General features: G+C 40.7%; 1 protein-coding gene across 1 annotated transcript; it reads left to right on the top strand.

The window, feature by feature from the left end:
* The first annotated feature begins 1,895 nt into the window (after positions 1–1,895).
* LOC116422910 (zinc finger protein 665-like) lies at positions 1,896–16,287 on the top strand. Its single transcript, XM_031963337.1, has 4 exons — positions 1,896–2,128; positions 7,073–7,199; positions 8,248–8,343; positions 12,442–16,287. Exons 1-4 carry the CDS (start codon positions 2,096–2,098, stop codon positions 14,748–14,750), a joined length of 2,565 nt encoding a protein of 854 aa, XP_031819197.1. The 5' UTR covers positions 1,896–2,095; the 3' UTR covers positions 14,751–16,287.
* The last annotated feature ends 6,825 nt before the right edge of the window (positions 16,288–23,112 follow it).

The raw sequence follows: 23,112 nt of genomic DNA, 5'->3' as shown, positions 1-23,112 counted from the left end.
ATCCTCCTTTGCCTGAAATGAAAATGGGGTCAAAGTGATGATTGCTTCCCCATTCCTTCCTTGTTTGTCTTGTGCATGCCAATTATGTGAGATAATTTTCCCATATTGAAGCATTAAGGGTACCTTAAGCAAAGAAAAACTGACTGAGACTGTGGAGCAGACTGGTTCAGACTGGGAGGCTGACGGAGACAATAAAGACTTTGGACTTTATTCCTGACTATTCTCATGGTGATTATTCTGCTAGACCAATCCCAAGGCCCTCCAGAAAGCTAGCCTGGACATTACATTTTTGCTTCAGAACTTTGGAGAAGTATACTCGAAAGCAGTCTAACTCACAGTCTGACCGTCTGACCCAGTCTCTTCCAGCAGTCTGCCAGTCTGATCTTGGTGCAGGGGGCAGGAGAGCCACCCCCCCCCCCCCAGGATGGTCATAGAATGTCTATCTTCCAATCCTTCTTGCCCTTATATATTTTATTGTAACTGCATCATTACAGCTACTGAGCATGTGTGAACTTAGAGAACCATTACATCACCATACTAAGTACTATATATCTATGTGAACTAGAGAACCATTATCTCATCAATTCCACTTAGTTAACACCTTGTTTTAAGTATGCTTCTTTCAAGTATACTCCTCCAAAGTTCTGCCCTTTACAACTATTTGCTTCTGTGTTTGCTCCTGGCTCAGAAGACAGTCTAAGGTTCCTCCCTTCTTGTGGAACCTGAATCAGTGAGGCAGAATCTCTTCCTCAGTCTGCCCTGGAACTGTGACCCAGAACCAGGTTCGGAGAGACAGAGCTGCTGGTTGGCACCTTGCCCACACCACTTTTCACACTTACAAAATAAATACAACATGGTTTTGGAGAGCTGGGAAGGAAGCGCTGGTAGCCAAGGGGAGCAGGACAGTCCTGGTATAGAAGGAAGCTTTAAGCTGAGCTTTGAAAATAAGGCTTGCTGCTGCAGCAATAAGGAGCCAGCGAATTCCAGACGCGGAGGGCAGACAGCTGTGGGCAAAGGGATGGGGCTGACAGATGCACCCTCTGCAAGCACTTCACATGGGGAACAGTAGGCAGGTCAGTGTGGCCCACGGTGTGTGAAGTGGAAAGATTAGTTTAGTGAGCAGATTTAGTTTAGAGAGGTGGGCTGGAGCAGTTGGTGAAGAGCATCAACAGCCAAAGGATTTTGTCTTTCCCCTGAGCGATCTCAGAGGACGCCAGTGGCGTTTTGGGCACGGGAGAGACTAGGTTTAGACAAGCTCTGAGCCCAGTTTAGCAGGCATAGGGAGAGGGAGACCAATTCGGAGGCTATTGCGGTAGTTCAGAGGGGATAAAGCTTCAGGTAGGAGGCTTGTGGGGTAAATAGGAGAGAAAGAGAGGGCTAAACTGCCCAGGGGAGAGAAAGTAAAAGGGTGGAGAGCGATTCCAAGGGAATAACTGCGCACTGGCTGGAAAGGCACCGTAAGTAGTGGGAATGTAGCCAATGGAGCCTGACCAGGGCCTCCCCGGGCAGAGTCATGAGGCTTAAAGTACACGAAGGCCACGAGGCTGGATGGACACTTGCACTCCCTGTGCTGCCAGGAGTCATCTCGCCCCATTCCTCGTCCCTTCTTCCCGCCACGTGCTCGGGGTTTGGCTGGAGCTGGGAAGGGGTTGGGCATGGTGCCAGCTCTTCCCACCAGGAACCACAGAAACCGGCGCGGATAGAGAAGAGTTGGCAACGCAGGGCCCAGGTGGTCCTTTGAGAAAGCAGCTCCTTCAGAGCATGAGCCTTAGTCTCCCATGGCCTCTGAACTACATTTCCCAGAAGTCCCTGCTCTCCTCTCCTGCGCAAAGCGCGCAGTTGCCATAGAGACGGTCGCGTTCAGTCAGAAAACACCTGGAGGGGCATTTCCGCTTCCTGGGGGTCTTTGTTCGCGTCTGAGGGTCTCCGGGAGCAATAGGACCCCCAGAGCGGGGCGGCAGGTGTGTGAGGCCGCCCTGTCGGGCTCCTCAGGTCCGCGGAGCATCAGGCAGCCGAGGCCGAGGCCCCTCCTCTCGCTGGCGCTGTGCCCGCCCCCTACGCGTCTTTCCGGGAGGGGAGCATCTCGGGGAAGGCCATGGGCCCCGGCATCGCCCCGGCTGGCTTCCAGGTGAGGCGAGCGTCCCGCGCGCCCCCGGGCTGCCGCGACCCCATTCCTCCCGATCCTTGTGCCAGAGATCGCAGCAGAGGGAGGGCGGCGAGCACAGCGTAAGCGCCTTCTGTGCGGCGGGCGCTGCGGACTCCTCGCTGGAGGGCTCCCAGCTCAGCGCTGAAGGCAACAGTCAACAGTGTCAAAAAGTTAAATGAGTATTAAGTAGCCGGCCCTGCCCTGCGCAAAGGTCGGCTCTTGGTGTCGTTATTTGCTCCATTTTGCAGATGAGCAAACGGAGGCGGCTCCGCACTGCCCCCCTTCCCCCCCCAAACTCATAGAACCCAGATAAAAGCAGGACGCATGAAAGCTCATCTCCAAGTGATGCTGCAGCGCCCAGACCAAGTGGGGCCGCCTCCGCGCTGTCCGCCGGGCTTTCTGGCCGTGCTTTTTAAGGGTGGGAGCGGGGCTGCATTCTGGAAAGGTCCTCGGGGCGTGCGGGGTTTGTCAGCTGAGGAGGAGGCAAGTGGCGAGTCACCTTTGGGAAGCAGCAGTAAGATTGGGCAATCACTGTGCAAGAGCAGGCGCCCTTCACCCTTGGCCTTGGCGGCAAGGGCTTTGCTGGAAGTCAATAGGTGGCAAACCAAGCCAAGGACAAGGTCATAAGGGATTATCTCATTGTTCTCTACACTCCCGTGCAAGGAAGCCAAATTTCTGTAGCTCCAGAAGAGATTGGGTCCTAGAAAAAGATGGATGTGGCTGGGATCATAATGAGTTTAGGCATTGGAGAGGAAAGAAAGACTCGGATTTAGGATGTTCTGAGGTTTAATGGAGGAAGGGGAGTGAGGATCGCGTGAATTTTTCATTTGAAAAGTGTTAATTCTACAGATTTTTTCCCCTTGCTTGGAGTTAGGATGACTAAGCAGGCCTTGCAAGAGAAAGCCAGTAGGATGTAACATGCTGAGAGCGAGACCTCCTTAAAAAACAAAAACCTTTAAAAAATATTTTCAATGGCTTTTGTTATTTTATCAGAGACATTTCCAAATATTCCATCCTTCTTTGTGGCAGTAACACACTACACCAAAATCTTTTGTGAAACCGCATAAATCATTCTGATCTTTTAGTCCTTCACTTCTCTACCATAAGGGGACAAAACATACTTAATTTTATTATCTGATTTCTAGAATCAACCCGTAAATGATGGCAGTAATAGCACAGAAACCTTGTCTAACATGCAGCAAAATATAGTCCTCCACTTCCCTGCCGTGAAGGGAGAAGGTATATTTTATTATCTGATAGGACAGTCTTTAGTTTTTCAGTTATTCAGAATTCAGTTTCCTTTTAATGTTCTTTGACATCACCGTAATCACTGTACATGTCACTTTCTTGTTTCTACTTATTTCACTTTAATGGAGAATTTATATAAATTTTCATAAATTTCCCCATGTTTCTCAATTCCTTACCATGTGATACATTTATATATTGTGGCTTTTAAAAAACCATCTCCCCAATAGTTCTTTGCTAATTTCTTACCATGTGATACATTTATATACTGTGGCTTTAAAAAAACCATCTCCCCAATAGTTCTTTGCTACTTTGTTAGTGATTTTTAATATCTGACCATGGAAACCAAACCATGCAGATAGATGTAATTGGGAAGACTGATATTTTCATTGAATTGTATTGGGAAAAGGTCACTGAGGGAATGGAGTTGTTACTGGGCAAGCAGAAATGGAGAGTAGAGATGATCAGTGAGGAAATTCAGGTAGGAAACAGGGACTTGCCATTTGAGATACACCAAGGTGAAATACTGGCAGGTAGCAATAAAGTCCAGTTTGTCAACATCTTGTCTGATAATAATTGAACATGGAGGATGTATGATGATCACAGATCATCATAACAGCTTTGACTTTATATTTCTGCATTATGAATGTTGAAGGCAACAAGTATGATAGGAAGTGGCTGGATGAGAAGGTAAAATGGGAGATGCTGAAGTCATCAAGGAAAGTCTGAGGGGCTGCTGGGAAATGGGAGATAATGGCAAAAATTATGTTACTTGAGGTATTCCCTCTGAGAAATACTTAACACATCAGTTTGGGTTTCCTCAAATGATTTTATCTTAGAGGTTGGAGGAAATTGGCTGGTTCTCTGCTACTAACTTACAGAAATGTTTGTAAGTTGGAAGGTGAGGACTACATATGCATTAATGGGACGGGAAGTTACTAATTTGCAGAAGCTTTTAGCCTGGGTACAGATAAGATTCAAGAGTGTCATCAGTTCAGTGTTTCACCTTCTACACCCAGATGGAATATAGACCCCATCAAAGCAACTGGATCACTAAGGGTCATTTTGAGTCACCATTTTTTAGTATGATAAGTCTCATAGAGATCTGGGTGGAAGTGTCACCAACTCTGAACCAGAGAGAGAAACTACAAATCAGGAGAGGGCTCAAAACATGAATTGATTGAACCCCGATGGAGACAAGAGGAGAGGATCAATGACACCTGTTGACGGGAATGAAAGTCTAGAAGTGGCAGAAGGCACATTAATGCCAGAGGGATGAAGAGTTTGGATTTCTTTAGTTTCCCAATTTTTTAGGACAGGTATCAGATTTTGCCAAAAGTTTCTCCCTAGAGATAATTTCCCTTCCTTCCCTCCTAGCAGATATTCAGATGTTCATAGGCCCTTTGACTACCTAAATTCTGGTTGTTCTCATTTAGCTTCAATTAAGCCAATAGATTCAAACATTTAAAGGACCTTGTATAATGGCATATTAGGACTTGAGAAGGCACAATCCTTGTTTTCTCCTTATTTTGGAAAAATATTGTTAAATTAGGGGATCCCAGTGTAGTTAAAAATGTAGTTAATGCAAAGTGTACCCTAATGCATAATATTTTCTCAAGTCAGACAATTTAAGATTTTTGTTAAAAGACTGATAATTTCTCATCACCAAATAATGCTATTTAATTGTAATGGGCTGAAGCTCGAGTTGATGCACATGTCCCAAGCACATGAGGATAAATGGTAATTGGACCATACTCTATTAATATACATGCTTGGAGAAAGAATGGCCCCCGCCCACTCTTTGTGCAAGTCCTGATGTGTTGTATAGAAAATGACGATTTTGGTGGGTGGAGGCAGAGGGGCAGGAAGAGAGGTGAGGAAAGAAGGCTGGCTGGCTTCTGGTCTGGCTGGCTTTTGGTCTGACTGGCTTCTTGACTCAGCTGCATACATTGCGATCATGAACCCCCCTCACCTCTGATCCCCCTTCACCTCCGATCCTTTTTGACCTCTACCGAGAATAAAGATTGAAGATTTTCCCTTAACCTGAATTCCTGACTCCGGCTGATTTTAAAATGCGCGGTCATTACATTTAATGTTTATCCTTAATTCTTTAGGTTGTTATTGGCATCCAGAACCTGCTTATTTCAGGTGACCAGTTTTGACAGAGTATATATTCTGAGAGGGTTTTTATTCCCAAATTTTATTCCCACAAGCAGGAGAACTTGATCTGTTTTTCTTCATTCCCTTCAATAAAGTATTTGGATTTTAAAGGGACTTGTTGGATTAAAGTGTGTTTTGTTTCCCAGGAAGTCAAGAAATCTGTTGGCTCAGAAAATTGAGTGTCTCTATCTGACAAGAGAGACCTGGCCTCTGGTCAGAGGCAGGGATCCTTACTTGTCCCAACAGAGAAGCCAATGCCAGACTAAGAAATGCTGTACTAGACTCCAGTATTATTGGTAGGAAGCAAGAATGCTTAATCCTTTTGTAAGGTGGGGAAATGGAGAGATTTTCCTCCTTGTCCATAATTCCTTTCAAGGGATTTATCCTAGGAAGGCTTCTGTCATTGGGATTCTCCCTAGTTTATAATCTGAACTATTTGAATAAAGTAAAGAAACTCCAATTTTATTTTGTATCTCTGTGGATTTGGTCTTTTGTACTAGGCCTGGTATCCTTTTATATCTTTTTTATTTTATTTTATTTTATTTTATTTTTAATAACTTTTTATTGACAACCTATACCAAGGTAATTTTTTACAACATTATCCCTTGCACTCACTTCTGTTCCGATTTTCCCCCTCCCTCCCTCCACCCCCTCCCCCAGATGGCAAGCAGTTCTATACATATTAAACAAGTTATAGTAGATCTTAGATACAATATATGTGTGTAGAACCGAACAGTTCTCTTGTTGCTCAGGGAGAATTGGATTTAGAAGATATAAATAACCTGGGAAGAAGAACAAAAATGCAAGTAGTTTACATTCAGTTCCATTACATTCATTACATTCTTTCTTTGGGTGTAGTTGCTTCTGTCCATCCTTGATCAACTGAAACTGAGTTAGATCTTCTCTTTGCCTCCTTTTATATCTTTAGGAGGTAAAGGAGATAAGAAGGAGATGAGATAGGATTCTCTTGTGTAGGGTAATGGTTTCACTGACTTGGAATATAGATCATTGAACTGTTTCCAATTAAGTTTCTAAAACATCTATGCAGTCTTGAAGCTTCCTATTCCTTGTGTTGAAATAACAGCTTCCATTGCCTCTATTGGCTCTGATTTCTATTACCATGAAAACATTTGGGGGAGGAGTCCTTGGCTTATGGCTTGGGAAGGGAGCACTATTCTAGTAGTAAGGCAAAGATTACTCAGTAAACCGAATCAAAGCTTGACAATTTTTGTATAAACACAACTCTTTATTAGGTTCTAAACTAAGGGTGAGACATATGACTCCTTTGGGTTTTACTTGAGGAAGCGTTACCCAAGAGTGACGTCGAGGGGCTAAGCAGGAGGATCACCATGCTGTAGATTCGAATAGAAAGTTAGACACATAACAGCAGGGATGCAGTAAATATTTGCCTTGAGCTACACCATGAAAGATGCTTTCTGTACAATTAGCTAACTTCAGGGCTCCCTCAAGGTCCTTGTGAGAGAGGATCCTGGGTGAGCAGGAACGTGTTTGATGTTTCAGGAGTCGGTGACCTTCAAGGATGTGGCTGTGGAGTTCACCTGGGAGGAGTGGAAGCACCTGGATCCCGCTCAGAGGAACCTGTTCAGGGATGTGATGCTGGAGAACTACGGGAATCTCGTCTCCCTGGGTAAAGACAGCTTTCCTTTTTAGCTTAGAAGCTTCTCATTGGGAGAGTTCACTATTTTCTTTTACCAGTGACTGGGATACCTGAAAGGCATGGCAGAAATAAAGGAGAAAACTCTAATCCCACGGCTCAGAAGGAAATAGGATCATGCATAGACTTAGAAGTGGAAGAGACCCAGGGGAACTCTAATTTAACCGTTTGGTCCTAACAGTGATACAGTCACTGAGAAGTGAGAAATGAAATGCAAAGGCCATTCTCCTGACCCTAAATCCAGGATCTTTCAGCTCGTTTCTTTTCTTTTTCCTTGCTGTTTGTGATCAGTACATGTTCCAAGTGGAGCGTGATCCATGGTATTGGTCATAATTAGACCATGGTTAATTTTTGTGAGAGAAGAGATAAAGGCTTCTAGTTGTGGGACAGAGAGTCAATGATGGGCTCTTAGGATTGAGGACCTCTGGACAAGAGCCAATGGAGAAGCAAGAGATGAGTCCTAGAATAAACTGGGTGTGATGGAACTGAGGGTTCAGGAAAAGAAATTGGCCTGAGCAGGAGGAATGATCATTCTTTCTTCTATGGAAGTCCTCAACTTGGGGAGCTCAGAGATGGGGCTTCAGTAGCTGTTTCCAGGTTGCAAGATCTTTTCTTTATGTAACTAGAAATGGGTAACTTGTTCCTGCCCCAAGGTGGCCCCTTCTCCATTTTTTGTTCTATGAGGTCAGAGATTTTGTATCAAAATACCAGATTAAGTGCTGGAAAATGTACAGGATTCCTGCCTTATATGTGCACGTGTTCTTTTTTTGAGTCCAAAATCACTCTGTGACCCACTTCTCATACTTAACTATTGCTATACTATAATAGTGGGGATCGGAAGAGGGTTTTTAAGAATGGGATCCCCACAGGCTATGTTTTTATTGTCCAGGGGTGCTACTCTATACTTACTAGTATCAGTCCTGACCATCTTTCAGAAGTCTTTACTTCTATCTTCCTAGTGTACTTTGTTTCTAGAGCTAGAAACGAGTTCTGATGTGGCCCATTTCTCTCCTCTGAGTAGGGCTTGCAGTTACCAAGCCAGATGTTATTTTCCAGTTGGAGAGAGGAGATGCGCCCTGGAGGCTTGAGATAGAAGTCCCAAGAAGCACCCCTACAGGTGAGTGAGTCAGGTGGGAGTCACTCTAAGCAAGGACTGAGCCATTCATTTGGTGAGGCAGGAAGGGGAAAGAATGCTTTTGAAACATTTTGGCTGACTCTTCCCCAAGGAGGTCTGACCCTGTCCAGGTTGAGCTTTCTCACATTCATTCATTTTCATGTCAACAACTTAGTTTCTATGGATCAAGAATAACATTTTCCTACATCTAAATCTCAACTCAAGTCAGCAGACAGGCATTAAACTGCTGCTCTGTGCTGGGGATGCAAAATCAAAAATAGAAGATCTTCTTTTGTCTGAAGGGCTTTTTCTATCACTGTGGGACTCAGTTTGTACACAGACCTTTTGAGGAGAAGAGTAAGCACGGCCAGGTAGGAGGTGGAGGGTGGACAGTAGAAGCCAAAGCTTCATGCAGGAACTGAGGAAGCAAAGGATTCTGAGAGGTGGAGGTGAGGAGGCAGGAAAATCCCGTAAAGCAATGTAGCTGAATAGTGTAGAGTATATAAGAGGGAATAATGGAAAAGAAGTCTAGAAAAGCCAGATGGGAAGCTACTCTTCAGGAACTTGAAATTTCAGCTTGAAGTTTGTCTACTTTAGCCGTGATATGAAGGCGGTGGCCTGTGTCTCAGGAAGATCGGTGCAGAGGCTGGGATGGTCCAGCCGAGATGGGAGGAGAATCTGAACTGGGGTCGGGCCTGTGGAGCTGCAGAAAAGGGGAAGAGATATGGGTATGAGTGTGGGCCATAGGGAGAGGATCCTTGATCTAGAGCTGGGAGGTCATTTTAAAATGTAATACCCTCATTTTATAGACAAGGAGGGGGAAGCTCAGAGACAGGGGATGGACTTTCCCCAAGCTCATAGAGGGAATAAATAGGAGAGCTAGGTTTGGAGATCTTCTGCATCCAAATCCAGCTTTCTTTCTGTTGTTGTTTAGTTATTTAGTTAAGTCTGGCTCTTCATGACTCCATTTTCTTGGCAGAGATTATGGTGTGGTTTGCCACTTTCTTCTCCAGTGTGTTCCCATTTTACAATTGAAGAACTGAGGTAAATAGGGGTTAAGTCACTTGCCCACGCACAACCAATAGGTGTCTGAAGCTGGATTTGAACTTGGGTCTTCCTCATTTGAAGCTCAGACTATCCACTATATCCCTCTGCTTTCCCCTCTTTGCAAAGCGCCACAATGAAAGTCAAAATAGCTCCTGGTTTGCTAACCTGGGTGAGTCACACAGAAGAGACATCTCATCCAGGGGATGGCTTTCTGAGAGAAGCTGCACATTTTCCCTCCTGGCATTAAGAATCTTGTTCTCTCTGGCTTCCCGCCCAGAGGAATAGCATTGTGCACCTCTGTGCCTCAGTTTCCTCCTTCACAAAATGAGGACTTAATGGCTTTTCAGACCCTATCTCTGTCCTTTCTTAGGATCCTTTCATCTTGTTCCCTTTGTGCACTTTGTGTTCCAACCAGTCGGTCTACGTGCTGTGACCTGAATTTGGCATTCTCCTTGGGCCTCTGCTTTTATTGTAATCCGTACCTGGCCTGAATTAACTCCTCATCTCAAAACCTTAGACTCGTCCCTAGTTTCCTTCAAGGCTTATTTGAGGTAGTTCCCTCTAAACCTTTCCTGGTTTCCCAAGTAGTTAGTTCTTTCTCTGACTCTTTGCTATCATCATAATAATATATTATATATATAATTGTATATATAATATATAATATAATTATTATGATAATTGATATATATATATACATATATTTCAATCATAATAATAAGAGTATGCCATCTGTGGCTGTTTCTAAGTCACTATTAATTGTAAAATTAATTGTAAAAGGACCAAGCACATATCTGGATAATTCCTTCCAAGTTGACTTTGAACTTTAATGGGATTATTTTTTTAGATCTGACTTTTAAACCAGTTCAGAGTCATGTTAATAGTGATGATGATGCTATTGATAACTAGCATTAGTATAAGTACTTTACAATTTTCAGAGTGCTTTTAAAAAATATCATCTCTTTATCCTCTCAACAGGGAGGTAAATGATATTACCTCAGTGTTAAAGATAAGGAATCTGAGGCAGAATATTGCTAAGTAACTTGAATTTATCAAGTATAGCCAGGTTTTCTCTCAGGCATCTACACACCCCTTTGCTCCCTTAGCAATTTTTGTCCTGTCATTTCCAGTTCAAAGAACATTTCTCCTTGGCAGAAAAAACAGAAGCAAGATAAGAGTTGAAAACCTTTGTCTTCCTTCTGTGGTTGGTTGTCATTGTCTTATTCATCCCACGGTATGCTTCTACTCTTCTTTCCTCCCAATGTGCTGCTTTTGACTATTTGTTTTGTAACCCTTAGTTTGCCTTCTGCCCCTCCACTCATTCTGATCTTCAGCACTCCTGGCACTGGGTTTGTTTGTTTTTTTTTTTAAATCTTTTAAAGAATTTTTCAATAGTATTTTATTTTTCCAAATATATGTAAAAATAGTTGTCAACATCCATTGTGTCATTCATATTTGTCGTGTTATTCATGAAAAATCAGACCAAACAAGGGAAAAAAAACCCAAGCAAACAAACAGTGAAAATAGTATGCTCTGAGCCACATTCAGTCTCTATAATTCTTTCTTTGGAGACAGATGGCATTTTCCATCCCAGGTCTTTGGGAATTCTCCTGGCACTCTTTTTATAGAACCATGCGTTAGGCATCCTGTTTCCTGCCTTTGCTTTCATCTTTTGCACATTTCTTTTTTTCAAATGTAAGTTACTTTATAATTTCTCTGCATATTTACATCACTTTTTAAAGATAAATCCTGTTTTTCTTCCTTGTTGGGATTGTTTTTCTTTATTTACTGAAACTCCCATCACTGATATTGTTGTTCCTTTATTCTCAGAGAGAACCAGGTGCTAGTCCAACTAAAGCTAATACTGCAGTAGAAAGAGTTGAACAGAACCTTAATTTGTTTTATTATCTTTACATGACAGTCTTTTCCCATATTCCTAGAATTCCCTCATACCACAAACAAATCTGTGACATCATTTGAAAGTTCCCTTCAGTAATATGTCATATCCTGTTTTGGGTGACTCTCGTTTATATCTCTAAAAGTTCAAATATGGTAGAGGCTTTCCTGTCATGTTATTACCCCCACTCTTTTCTTCCTAGTATTATGGTTCCTTAATGATGCTCTTTTCTTCCTATTCTTCTTGGGAGCTCCTCAGTTCTTTGGATCCTGCTCATACCCACCATATGCCTCAGAGTAATCCGGCTTTATTTCTTTGGACAAAGTGGTGTTGCATTTTTACTGCCATCTAGAAACATTGGTAGAATGTTAATCATCAAAAGGTGGGGACTTTGTTTACATAGGAAGATTGGAGTTAGTAAAAACCTTTGCAGTTATCCAAAGACCTGCATATGTATATGTACAATTATATTGGATAAACCAATATGGATTACATATTGGAAACTGGCTGGCAGACGATCTTCAATACTTGTTTTTCCTATGTGGTTGGACAGGCCAGACTCCAGCATATGAAACATGCTGTGCCCCCTTTTTTGTCAGAGGACTAATGGAGAGTTCAGTGTGCAAATGAGACATAAATTTTTGGACACCACCAAATATAGAAATGTGTGTGGTTTGACTGAATATTTCAACAAGGGTTTTGTTTTATTTTCCCATTGAAGTAAGTGTAGGAGAGAAAGGGAGAGGAAACCTAACAATAGAGTTGTTTTTTAAAATAGAAAGGAAAAAAGAGCCATTGAAGCACTTTTAAAAAAGTAGATAAAAGAACAGATGGAAAGCTAGAAGGAAAAATTGATAAGTAAGACAACTTCAAGTTACTGCTTGAATTTATTTTATACTCAAAAAAAGAAAAATGAAACTCTTATAATAGAGATTCACAGTTTCAAATATAATCCTCTTTCTGTTTGACTTTCTACATGGAAATACTTTTTTCATTTGGTGTTTGTTGGAAGGTCAGAAAAAAATAGTCCAATATTTGTTCTATAATTTTAAAATTTCAGGTCATTCTGTAATAGATAAGACAGAATCCAGGAGTTACTATAAAAGCAATATACTTTCTTCTAGTACAGAAAGTCTTGACTTTTTTTTTCTTTCTTTTAGAATGCCTTAATCTGGAATCAAGGTGGAAAACAACAGAGACTATTGCAATCCAAGGCATTTCTTTAGGGAAGTTATCTAAAAAAAGAACCAAGGATGGACCATGGGATTCTGTGTTAGGAGAAGGTTGGGAATGTGCTTTTAGGCTGGAGCAAGAGAAGGCCAACTGTGAAAAGCAATCCCAGCAAGTGACAATCCCTCATAAAAAAACTTCTGATATTTATACCAATGAATGTAATATGTTGGGAACAGGTTTCAGTCTGAGGTCCTTCCTGATTTCACAGCATCAAGATCATAGGAGGAAAAATATTCATAAATGTGATATACATGGAATAAACTTTAAACAATGTTCAGAAAAATGTAAGCATAATAATATTTTTTCTGAGGCACTTTGCAAATATAAATATAGGAAGGCAGACAATTGTAATTCAGATCTTACTCAAAATGATAGAAAATACACTGAAAAAAAATCGTGTGAAGGTGGGAAAGTGTTGAGTAGCAATGTATCCTTTACAAATCAGATTATTCCAGTTGCATCGAAATCTTTTCAATATAAAACATGTGGGAAAGACTCTAGCTGTACATCTCTTCTTCTGTATCAAGAACTTCACACTGAAGAGGAACCCTTTGCATGTAAAGAATGGGAAAAATCCTTTAACTGGCATGGACAACTTACTGAACATAAAAGAGTTCATACTGGAGAAAAACCCTTTGAATGTAACAAATGTGGGAAATCATTTAGCTGGAGAGGACAGCTTACTATACATAAAAGAATTCATACTGGAGAGAAGCCCTTCATATGCAATGAATGTGGAAAATCCTTTAATCAAGGTGGAAAGCTTACTGAACACAAGAGAATTCATAGTGGAGAGAAACCCTTCCCTTGCAATGAATGTGGAAAATCTTTTAATCGGCGTAAAGCACTCATTATTCATAGGAGGATTCATACGGGAGAGAAACCCTTTGGTTGTAGTGAGTGTGGAAAATTCTTCAACCAGAGGGGACATCTTACTGGGCATAAGAAAATTCATACTGGAGAAAAACCCTTTGAATGTAACGAATGTGGAAAATTCTTCAGGCGAAGACGACACCTTACTAGACATATGGTGATTCATACGGGAGAGAAACCCTTTCAGTGTAATGAATGTGGGAAAGCCTTTAATGAATGTGGAAAGCTTACTGAACACAAGAGAATTCACACAGGAGAGAAGCCCTTTGAGTGTACTGATTGTGGGAAATCCTTTAATTCAAATGGACAACTTACTACACACAGAAGAATTCATACTGGAGAGAAACCTTTTGTGTGTAATGAATGTGGGAAATCTTTTAGGTGGTGTCGAGATCTTAATGAACATAAGAGAATTCATACTGGAGAGAAACCCTTTCAGTGTAATGAATGTGGAAAGTCCTTTAATCGTCGAAAAGCACTTATTGTGCATAGAAGGATTCACACTGGAGAAAAGCCCTTTGAATGTAGTGAATGTGGAAAATTCTTCAATCAGCGTGGAAACCTTACTGAGCATAAGAGAATTCATACTGGAGAAAAGCCTTTTGAATGTAATGAATGTGGGAAATCATTTAACTGGAGAGGGCAGCTTACCATACATAAAAGAATTCATACTGGAGAGAAACCTTTTGTATGCAATGAATGTGGAAAATCCTTTAATCAGTGTGGAAAACTTACTGAACACAAACGAATTCATACTGGAGAAAAACCATTTGAATGTAATGAATGTGGAAAATCCTTTAACTGGAGTGGACAACTTACTACACATAAAAGAGTTCACACTGGAGAGAAACCCTTTGAATGTAATGAATGTGGGAAATCTTTTAGCAGGAGTGCATCCCTTACTAAACATAAAAGAATCCATACTGGCGAGAAACCCTTTGAATGTACTGAGTGTGGGAAATTTTTTAACTGTCATGCACACCTTACTGAACACAAGAGAATTCACACTGGAGAAAAACCCTTTGAATGTAATGATTGCGGGGTCTCCTTTAGGTGGAGAGGACAACTCACTAGACATAAGAGGATTCATACAGGAGAAAAACCCTTTGAATGCAATGCATGTGGAAAATTCTTCAATCAGCGTGGAAACCTTACTGAACATGAGAGAATTCACACTGGAGAGAAACCCTTTGAATGTACTGAATGTGGAAAATCCTTTAAACAGCGAGGAAACCTTACAGATCATAAGAGAATTCATACTGGAGAGAAGCCCTTTGAATGTAATCAATGTGGCAAATCCTTTAATCGTCGTGGAAAGCTTACTGACCACAAGAGGATTCATACTGGAGAGAAACCTCTTTGATATGAATGTGGGAATTACTTTCCTGATAGAGCAGTGCTTGGCGATGTTAGAGAATTCATGTTGCAGAGAAATCCTTGAGTGTAATGAAGGTGGATAATTCTTTCATTGGCAAGGATAGCTTACTAGCACAAGAAAAGTCATTCAAAAAGAAACATGTGATTGTAGTGAAAATCCTTTAACCAAAGTGGATAGTTATTATACATGAAATTCATACTGAATTAAAGCCATTAGAATGTTAATGCAGACTGTCCTTTAGCTGATAGAAGATCTTATTGAGCATGAGAATTCATGCTCCGGAGAAAGTTTTTGCAGAGTATAGCAGCTTGACTTGTTTATCAATCACCTTGAAATGAACACATCATACTGTATTTTTAATTTCTCTGAAAAAAAGACACATACTTCATGTCACCAGTTTTTCTTTTCTGCTTAAATTTGTTTCCAAGGAATCAGCTTCCCTCTATTTCTAGCTTTTCCTCTGTAGATATGAAAAACATCTACTTCTTTCTCTGAGCTTCAAAATCTCCCTTAACTGTATTTTTTTTCAGGGCCAATTAAGTAATATTTCATCTTAAATCCATAATAAAGGCCCAACTTGAGGTCAGTTATCCAGCTATATTTCTCTTTCCTGTTGTGAAGTACTCTCAATGGAAAAAAAAAGAAAAACTACCAACTCTTTTTTGTTGAGAATGAGTCCACTTGAGATATAAGGCTGAGCTGAATGGGCACATTACTGGTTGATTTTAATGGTGGGCTCTCTGTACTCTAGATGATTAGGAACCGTGGGTTTAGGGGATGCATAGCTCTTTTGGGTGACAGTCCAGATCTTATAGTGAACTGTTCTCACCATATTTTAAGTTTCTGGGTGTCACTTGTGTTTGTGTTTGCCTGCAATAAACCTTGCCACCACATCGTCACTTATATTGAATCTAAGATTTGATTAGTATATCCAATCAGCCACCACACCTTTGGACCAGCATACAAGCGTACAAATGTACAAGTGTGTAGGTGAAGGCGTAAGCGAATAATAATTTATAATAAGTTCTATTATTATAGTAAGTGCCTATAATAATAGGTCATTTTAACCTATTATTTGTTGGGTTAAATATAATAAACAAAGATATGTTTAGTAATGTCCTGCCTCATCTGACAATGTAAAGTTCATATCCAAGACAGATCTTACATAATTAGTATGAGAAAGTTTTCAGCCACAGCCTTTGCCTTATGTGGCATTAAAGTATTCACAAAACAGAGGATCTCAGGAACCAGAACCCATTCCTGTCTAGTGTTCTCCCTCATTTACCAGTGATACTGTAGTCATCCCACCTCTGATTGAAAATCGTCACTGAATGGGAACCCACTACTTAAAGAACTTCATATTCTTTAACTTCATATATGTTAGGAAGAAGGCAGCTAGGTGGTGCAATGGCTAGAGTATTATGTCTGAAGTCAAGAATATTCATCATTCTGACTTCATATCTGCTGGGCAAGTCACTTAACCCTGTTTGCCTCAGTTCCTCTTTTGTAAAATGACCTGGAGAAGGATATGGCAAACTGCTGTAGTATCTCTGCCAAGAAACCCCCCAATGAAGAGCTGCATGCAACTGAAAATGACTAAATAATTGTTAGGGAGTCCTACTTTAGAACCAGAGGTTCTTTCAAAAAAAATTATTTTTATTCTATTAAATTATTCTGGTTCTGCTCGCTTTACTCGGCAATTAGTTCATACAAATCTTTTTTCCTGAAATTATTCATTTCCTGTAGCACTATAGTATTTTATCATATTATTATACCTATTCAGTCATTCCCTAGAAGATGGACAGCCCTAAGTTTCTAGATCTTTACTGCGTGCCATAAATATTTCCTCTTTCTTTGATCTCTGAGACCTAAGAATAGTTTTGTAGTTTAATAACTTTTTGGTCATAGTTCTAAAGTGCTTTCCAGAATGGCTGGACTAGGTCACAGATCCACAAATAAGAAGCACATTAATATACCTGTTTTCTCCTTCTAGCGTTTGTTGTTTTTGTTTTTGGAGATAAGGATCAGCTTCACTAATATGGGTGTGAGCTGGAACTTCAGAGTGGTTTTACTTTACATTTTTCTAGTCTTTAGGATTTAACACAATGGTGTCAAACTCAAATACAAAATGGATCTTTTTGTGGGCCACATACAAACCTATAAAACCGCAGGTTGACATATAGTATTTTTTTTACACTTCCTAATTACATTTTAATCTGGTTGAGGCCATATGGGAGTTTTCCAAGTGGGTTTTGACATTTGATTTAGAGCATTTTTTTATGCCCATTGGTAGCTTGGATTTCTACTTTTGAAAACTCTCTGTTCTTATCCTTTGACAATTTATTAATTGGGGAACAACTTATAAATCTAAATTCCACATATGTAACTTAGAAATGAGAGTTTGATCATAAAAGCTGCTTGTAAGAATTTTTTCCCCACTTACTGCATTGCATTTGTGAGTTCACTGTTATGATCGTTAATTGTGTTTCTATCTTATACTTATATTTTTCCTTCTCTTCATTTCCTGCTCCCCCTTCATAAAGATGCGTTGAAAGGAAGGAAATGGTACTTACCATGTGATAGATACCACACTAAGTGCTTCTTACAAAGATCCCATTTGTACCCCAGCAAGGCTAAAAGGTAGCCGCTATCATTATCAAATTTTACACACAAGGAGAGTGAGGAAGACAGGTGAAAAGTCTTGGCCAGAGTTGCATGAGACAGCTAGGTGGCACAGTGGACAGAATGCTGGGCCTGCAGCCAGGAGGTTCTGAGTTCAAATTCAGCCTCACCTATTTACTAACTGTGGTTCTTGAATTAAGTCGCTGAATCCGGTTTGCCTTCATTTCCTCATCTGTAAAATGACTTGAAGAGGAAATGTAAATCACTTGAGTATCTTGGCCAAGAAAACCTCAAATGGGTTCATGAAGAGTTGGACATGACTGAAAATTACTGAACAGCCCCAAGTCACCCAGCTGTTGTCTAAAGCTAAGTTTAAACTCGGCCGTTCCTGACCAGCTCAGCATACTACCTGCTATGGTGAAAGGTACCTCATTAGGCCTCTAGTTTGGTGCAATCTTTCTGGTGGCCTCCCGTCTCCCTCCTTTGGACTCCACAGGTTCTATTCAAAAATCTACAATCCTCTGAGTTTCTGTTTATTTGTTTAGGACTGATCCATCCCAGAGCCTACCTATATAGCCTGGAGCACCACCTTTTAGGTGCAGATCTCTTCCTCACTTAGCCCTGACCTGGATTGGGGTGCAACACAGGAGCCATGTCAGCCCAGAATAACTAACAGGCCAGTTAATATGTGATAAATATGTTAATCCAGATGAAAGGTGATAAGAACTTTAACCAAGTTAGAGGCTATGTAAGTAAAGAGTAGGAGACACATGCAAAATATGTTGTGCAGAATGAGACAGTCAGGAACTGCTTGAAAATGGAAGTTTGCCTGAAGGACAACTCCAGGGTTGTGGATCTGAATGTCTGGAAGAATGCTGGTACTTAGTGGGCATGAACAAGTTTGAAATATACATAATGAGTTCTACTTTGGGCCTATTGAATAGGAAATCCCTACAGAACAACCAGAACTTTCCCTTGAGTATTAGGGAAAAGGTTTGAAAGGAAAAGAAAAGGTTTGGAATTGCTACTTCCTAGGACAGCATCTTGCAGTAGAAGCCCTAATTTGTGGAGGACACTTTTTTTTTAGGCCCACCCTCTTTACTATAACTTGATAACAAAATGAACAAGGATTCCAATTTTTTTTAATGTAGTAGAGATATTTAATATCAGTCAGTAAATATTAAGTGCCTACTGTTTGCAAGCCAGTGTACTAAGCATTGGTGGTGCTGCTGGTAGTTCATTTGACCAGCGACATCATGGGTTGCAAGTGAATTGGATTAAATTGCACAGAGTCGTCAGCCCCACTGTGTCCTCCAGAGTCCCTGACGTCCAATGGCAAGTCCAAAGTGAGGTGACGGAGTCAGCTCTGGCGGTAGTGGATGGTTTTGGCTTCTTCATGGGCTGGCCAAGCTCTAAGTGCTCCCTAGCACCTGCTTCAGCGACTGCCTAGACTCGGGAATAAATGGTTCTTATCCACCCATTCTGCCAGGGAAAGCCTTCAAATGCTTGGGGTGGACATCCCCTAACTCACTGACAGTTGGAGGCCTCTCAGCTCCCCTCACCTTGGGTCAGCCCATCTGCCGACAGTACTGAGCATGTTACCGCCTCTTGGAGTCCTGGATGAGAGTTGGACACCAAAGGGAGATGGCAAGCCTTCACGCCTTCCCGAAATACTCCCAGCACACTCTGCTAGTGATGTTAAAGGAAAAGAAGAGTCCCTGAACTCAAGGAGCTCACTCACTGATGGGGAGACAACTTGTAAAAGAGCCAAATTCATCAACTTCCATTCAGAAATGTCAGCTAAAGCATCAAAGGAACAAGCCAGGTCAACAAGCAACTTAAGTACCTATTCTGTGTCAGGCCCCCAGAACAGGTTAACCATAAACAAGACATGGTTAACCACACACCCGGGTGCAAGGAGCTTGGATCCTAGTGAATAGGATGTCAGGAAGTTTGGGTCCGGCTTGGGTCTTTGTTTTTCCCCAAATTTGGCCAATGGTTAAGACGAAATCATCCCCCTGGAGAGGGTCTTACCAATGAGTAAAGAGTAAACATTCCCTGCCCCCCCTATAAAATACCCATGCTGAATACCTCTTTAGACCAATCAGTCCCTTGATTAAGAACTATGGAGATTGAATGTAAATCAACATATGCTATGTTTACTTCTTTTTTCTATTTTTCTTTCTCTCCTCTGATTTTACCCCTTTGTTCTGATTTTTCTCTTCCAACATGATTGATAAAGAAATATGTATTTTAAAAAGTTAATATGCATATATAATCAGAAAAAACAAGGGATAAAGAAAAATAAGGCAGAATTGCAAAAAATAAAAATAAAAGGAAAGCCAGCAGGAGAAATTAGGCAATGTGATGGACGATTACTCAAGGAAGAGGAGCCAGGTAAACAAGGATACAGCCTGCTGTGGCCAGCTAAGCCGGGTAAAGGGCAAGCCTCACCTGTGAGGAGGAAAAGATCCTTTTTAATGGTCATTCTGTGGGTGGCTGGGAGGGGGACTGTACCTAGGGGAAGTAAATAGTACACTTTACCAAGTCGTCAGGGACAGAGCCTTAAAGGCTCACTCTGGCTTTGACAAGGCACATCAGTTCTATGGGGCACATACGGCTGCTGCTACCAGTTTAATAACACTAATTTGCGGAAGTCTCTCCAGAACCCTTGCAAAACCTTGTATTCCAAATTTTTCCCTCCTTCCCTCACCTTCTCCCTAGGTGGCAAGCAATCCAATATATGTTAAATCCAATATATGTATACATATTTCTACAATTATTGTGCTGTAAAAGAAAAATCAGATCAAAAAGGGAAAAAAAAGAAAACAAAATGCAAGTGAAAAACAACAAAAAGAGTGAGAATGTTATTTTGTGGTCCATCCTCAGTTCCCATAGTCCTCTCTCTGGGTGTAGATGGCTCTCTCTATCACAGGTCTATTGGAACTGGACTAAATCACCTCATTGTTGAAGAAATCCTGGTCCATCAGAATTGATCATCAGATAATCTTCTTGTTACCATGTACAATGATCTCCTGATTCTGCTCACTTCACTCAGCATCAGTTCATGTAAGTCTCTCCAGGCCTCTGTGAAATCATCCTGCTGCTCACTTCTTACAAAACAATAATATTCCATAACATTCTTATATCATAATTTACTCAGCCATTCTCATCCACTCAGTTTCCAGTTTCTTACCTACAAAAAGGGCTGCCACAGACATTTTTGCACATGTGGGTCCCTTTCTCTCCTTTAGGATCTTTTTGGGATATAAGCCCAGTAGTAACACTGCTGGGTCAAAGGATATGCACAGTTTGATAGCCCTTTAGGTGTGAAGACCGCGTATTTTAAAATCAGCCAGAGTCAGGAATTCAGGTTAGGGGAAAATCGTCAGTCTTTATTCTCAGTGAAGAAAGATCGGAGGTGGAAGAGAATGGGCAATAGCAATGTGTGCAGCTGAGTCAAGAAGCTAGCTAGACCAGCAGCCACACGACCAGCATCTACAAGCCTAGAACCCAGGCCCAATCTCTCCCAACCTCTCTTCCTGTCTCTCTGCCTCCACCCACCAAAATCATCATTTCCTATACAACACATCAGGACTTGCACAGAGTGGGCGGGGCCATTCTTTATCCAAGCATGTATATTAATAGAGTATAGCCCAATTACTATTTAGCTTCACTTGTGCTTGGGACCTCAGGGCATCAACTCAAGCCTCAGTCCATTACATTTAGGCATAGTTCCAGATTGCTCTCCAGAATGGTTGGATCCCTTCACAACTCTCTCAACAATGCATCAGTGTCCCAGTTTTCCCACATCCCCTCCAACATTCATCATTATGTTTTCCTGTCATCTTAGCCAATCTGACAGGTGTGTAGTGGTATCTCAGAGTTGTCTTAATTTGCATTTCTCTGATCAATAATGATTTGAAGCAGAAAGTTACATTTCTTAATGCTAAGCAGAGACAAAGGACCAGCATAGAGACCACAAGTTTTGAGGTGAGACATTCTGAAATGTCAGTGACCTCAAGGCTAACTAGCTGATGCGTTACAAGATACTGATTATTTTAGGAGATAGCTTTTCCACAGCATTTTCATAGCCTTGAAATACTGGGGCCCAGCTGCAGGTGTTACTGCCAGGAATACGACCGTGAGAAGTTTCAAGGGGCCCCAATAGTTTCAAAAGCTCCTTCTCCCAGAAGCACAGGGAGTCACAGGATTCATAGTACTTCAGTCATAAGCAAGATAGGTTGCCTTTCTGCTCTCAGAACACTCCCTGATTTCTTGAAAGATGTCTTCCAGGCTCTTTTTTTTCATCATGGTTTTCAGATAATTCAATAATTCTTAGACTGTCTCTCTTGGATCTGCTTTCCATATCAGTTGTTTTCCCAATGAGGCGTTTTACAATTTCTTCTATTTTTTCGTTGTTTTGGTTTTGTTTGACTGTTTCCTAATGTCTCATTGAGTCATTTACTTCCATTTGTTCAGTTCTAATTTTTAAAAAAAAATTACCTGCATTTCCCACTTTGTCCAGACCTTAACATCCCAGATAATTATCTCTTATAACAGAACAAAACCAAAATGATACATTGAAAAATTCTGGTAATATGCGACATTACATTCCCATTTATTTCATACTCTGCAAAAAAGCACTTGTGAGTATCTTCTTATATTTTCCTTATAGTCAGGTTTGTCATTAAAATTTTATAGTTTTCCATTTTGATCGTTTTGTTGTTCTTTGCACTTATGTTGTTAGAATCATTGTGTCATTTTCCTGATTCTGCCTGTTTCACTGTGTAAGTTCCTGTCTTTCCTTGCTTCTCTATAGTCATATTCATCATTCTTTTTAGCACAATAATATTATGTATAATAGTTTGTTCAGTCATTCTCCATCAGTGGATATCTGCTTTGTGGCTATACAAATATTTTGTTGTGGAAAGGTATAGAACAAAATTTACTAAGCATCCGATTTTAAAAAAGCAGGAATTGTAATCATGTTATCAGACAAAGCAAAAATGAAACGTCATCAATAGAAATAATCAAGGAAATTATATTTAAAGGAACCACAGATTAGAACCAATATAAATATTAAGCACTCGCTAACATGTTAAATTAATGTATAATAGTCAAATACGAAATATCTTTCATATATATACAATATAAATATAATAATTGGGGCATAAAATAATAAAGATTTAAGTAGAAATAATGAAATTCAAGACAGTGAGTGAGTCAGAGGAACAAATCACAGAAATGATAACTGAAATAATAAAGTTGATTAGTTGAAAAGTAACAACAGATAGCTAGGTGGTGCAGTGGATAGAGTACCAGCCCTGAAGTCAGGAGGACCTGAGTTTATTTATTTATTTTAATTAAATAACTTTTTATTGACAGAACCCATGCCAGGGTAATTTTTTTTACAACATTATCCCTTGCACTCACTTCTGTTCCGATTTTTCCCCTCCCTCCCTCCACCCTTTCCCCCAGATGGCAAGCAATCCTATACATGTTAAATAGATTACAGTAGATCTTGGATACAATATATGTGTGCAGAACTGAACAGTTTTCTTATTGCTCAGGGAGAATTGGATTTAGAAGGTATAAATAACCTGGGAAGAAGAACAAAAATGCAAGCAGTTTACATTCATTTCCTAGTGTTCTTTCTTTGGGTGTAGCTGCTTCTGTCCATCCTTGATCAATTGAAACTAAGTTAGATCTTGTCTTTGTTGAA

The sequence above is a fragment of the Sarcophilus harrisii genome, chromosome 3 (assembly GCF_902635505.1).
Source record: "Sarcophilus harrisii chromosome 3, mSarHar1.11, whole genome shotgun sequence".
Lineage (NCBI taxonomy): Eukaryota > Metazoa > Chordata > Mammalia > Dasyuromorphia > Dasyuridae > Sarcophilus > Sarcophilus harrisii.
Note: the sequence above shows the minus strand (reverse complement) of the source record. Positions and strands in the feature narration are given on the sequence as shown.

Excerpts from the sequence above, each read along its gene's own strand:
- LOC116422910 (XM_031963337.1), top strand. The coding sequence starts at position 2,096 with ATGGGCCCCGGCATCGCCCCGGCTGGCTTCCAG. Across the intron at positions 2,129-7,072 it reads TCGCCCCGGCTGGCTTCCAG|GAGTCGGTGACCTTCAAGGA; the intron begins GTGAGGCGAGCG and ends TTGATGTTTCAG. Across the intron at positions 7,200-8,247 it reads CGGGAATCTCGTCTCCCTGG|GGCTTGCAGTTACCAAGCCA; the intron begins GTAAAGACAGCT and ends TCCTCTGAGTAG.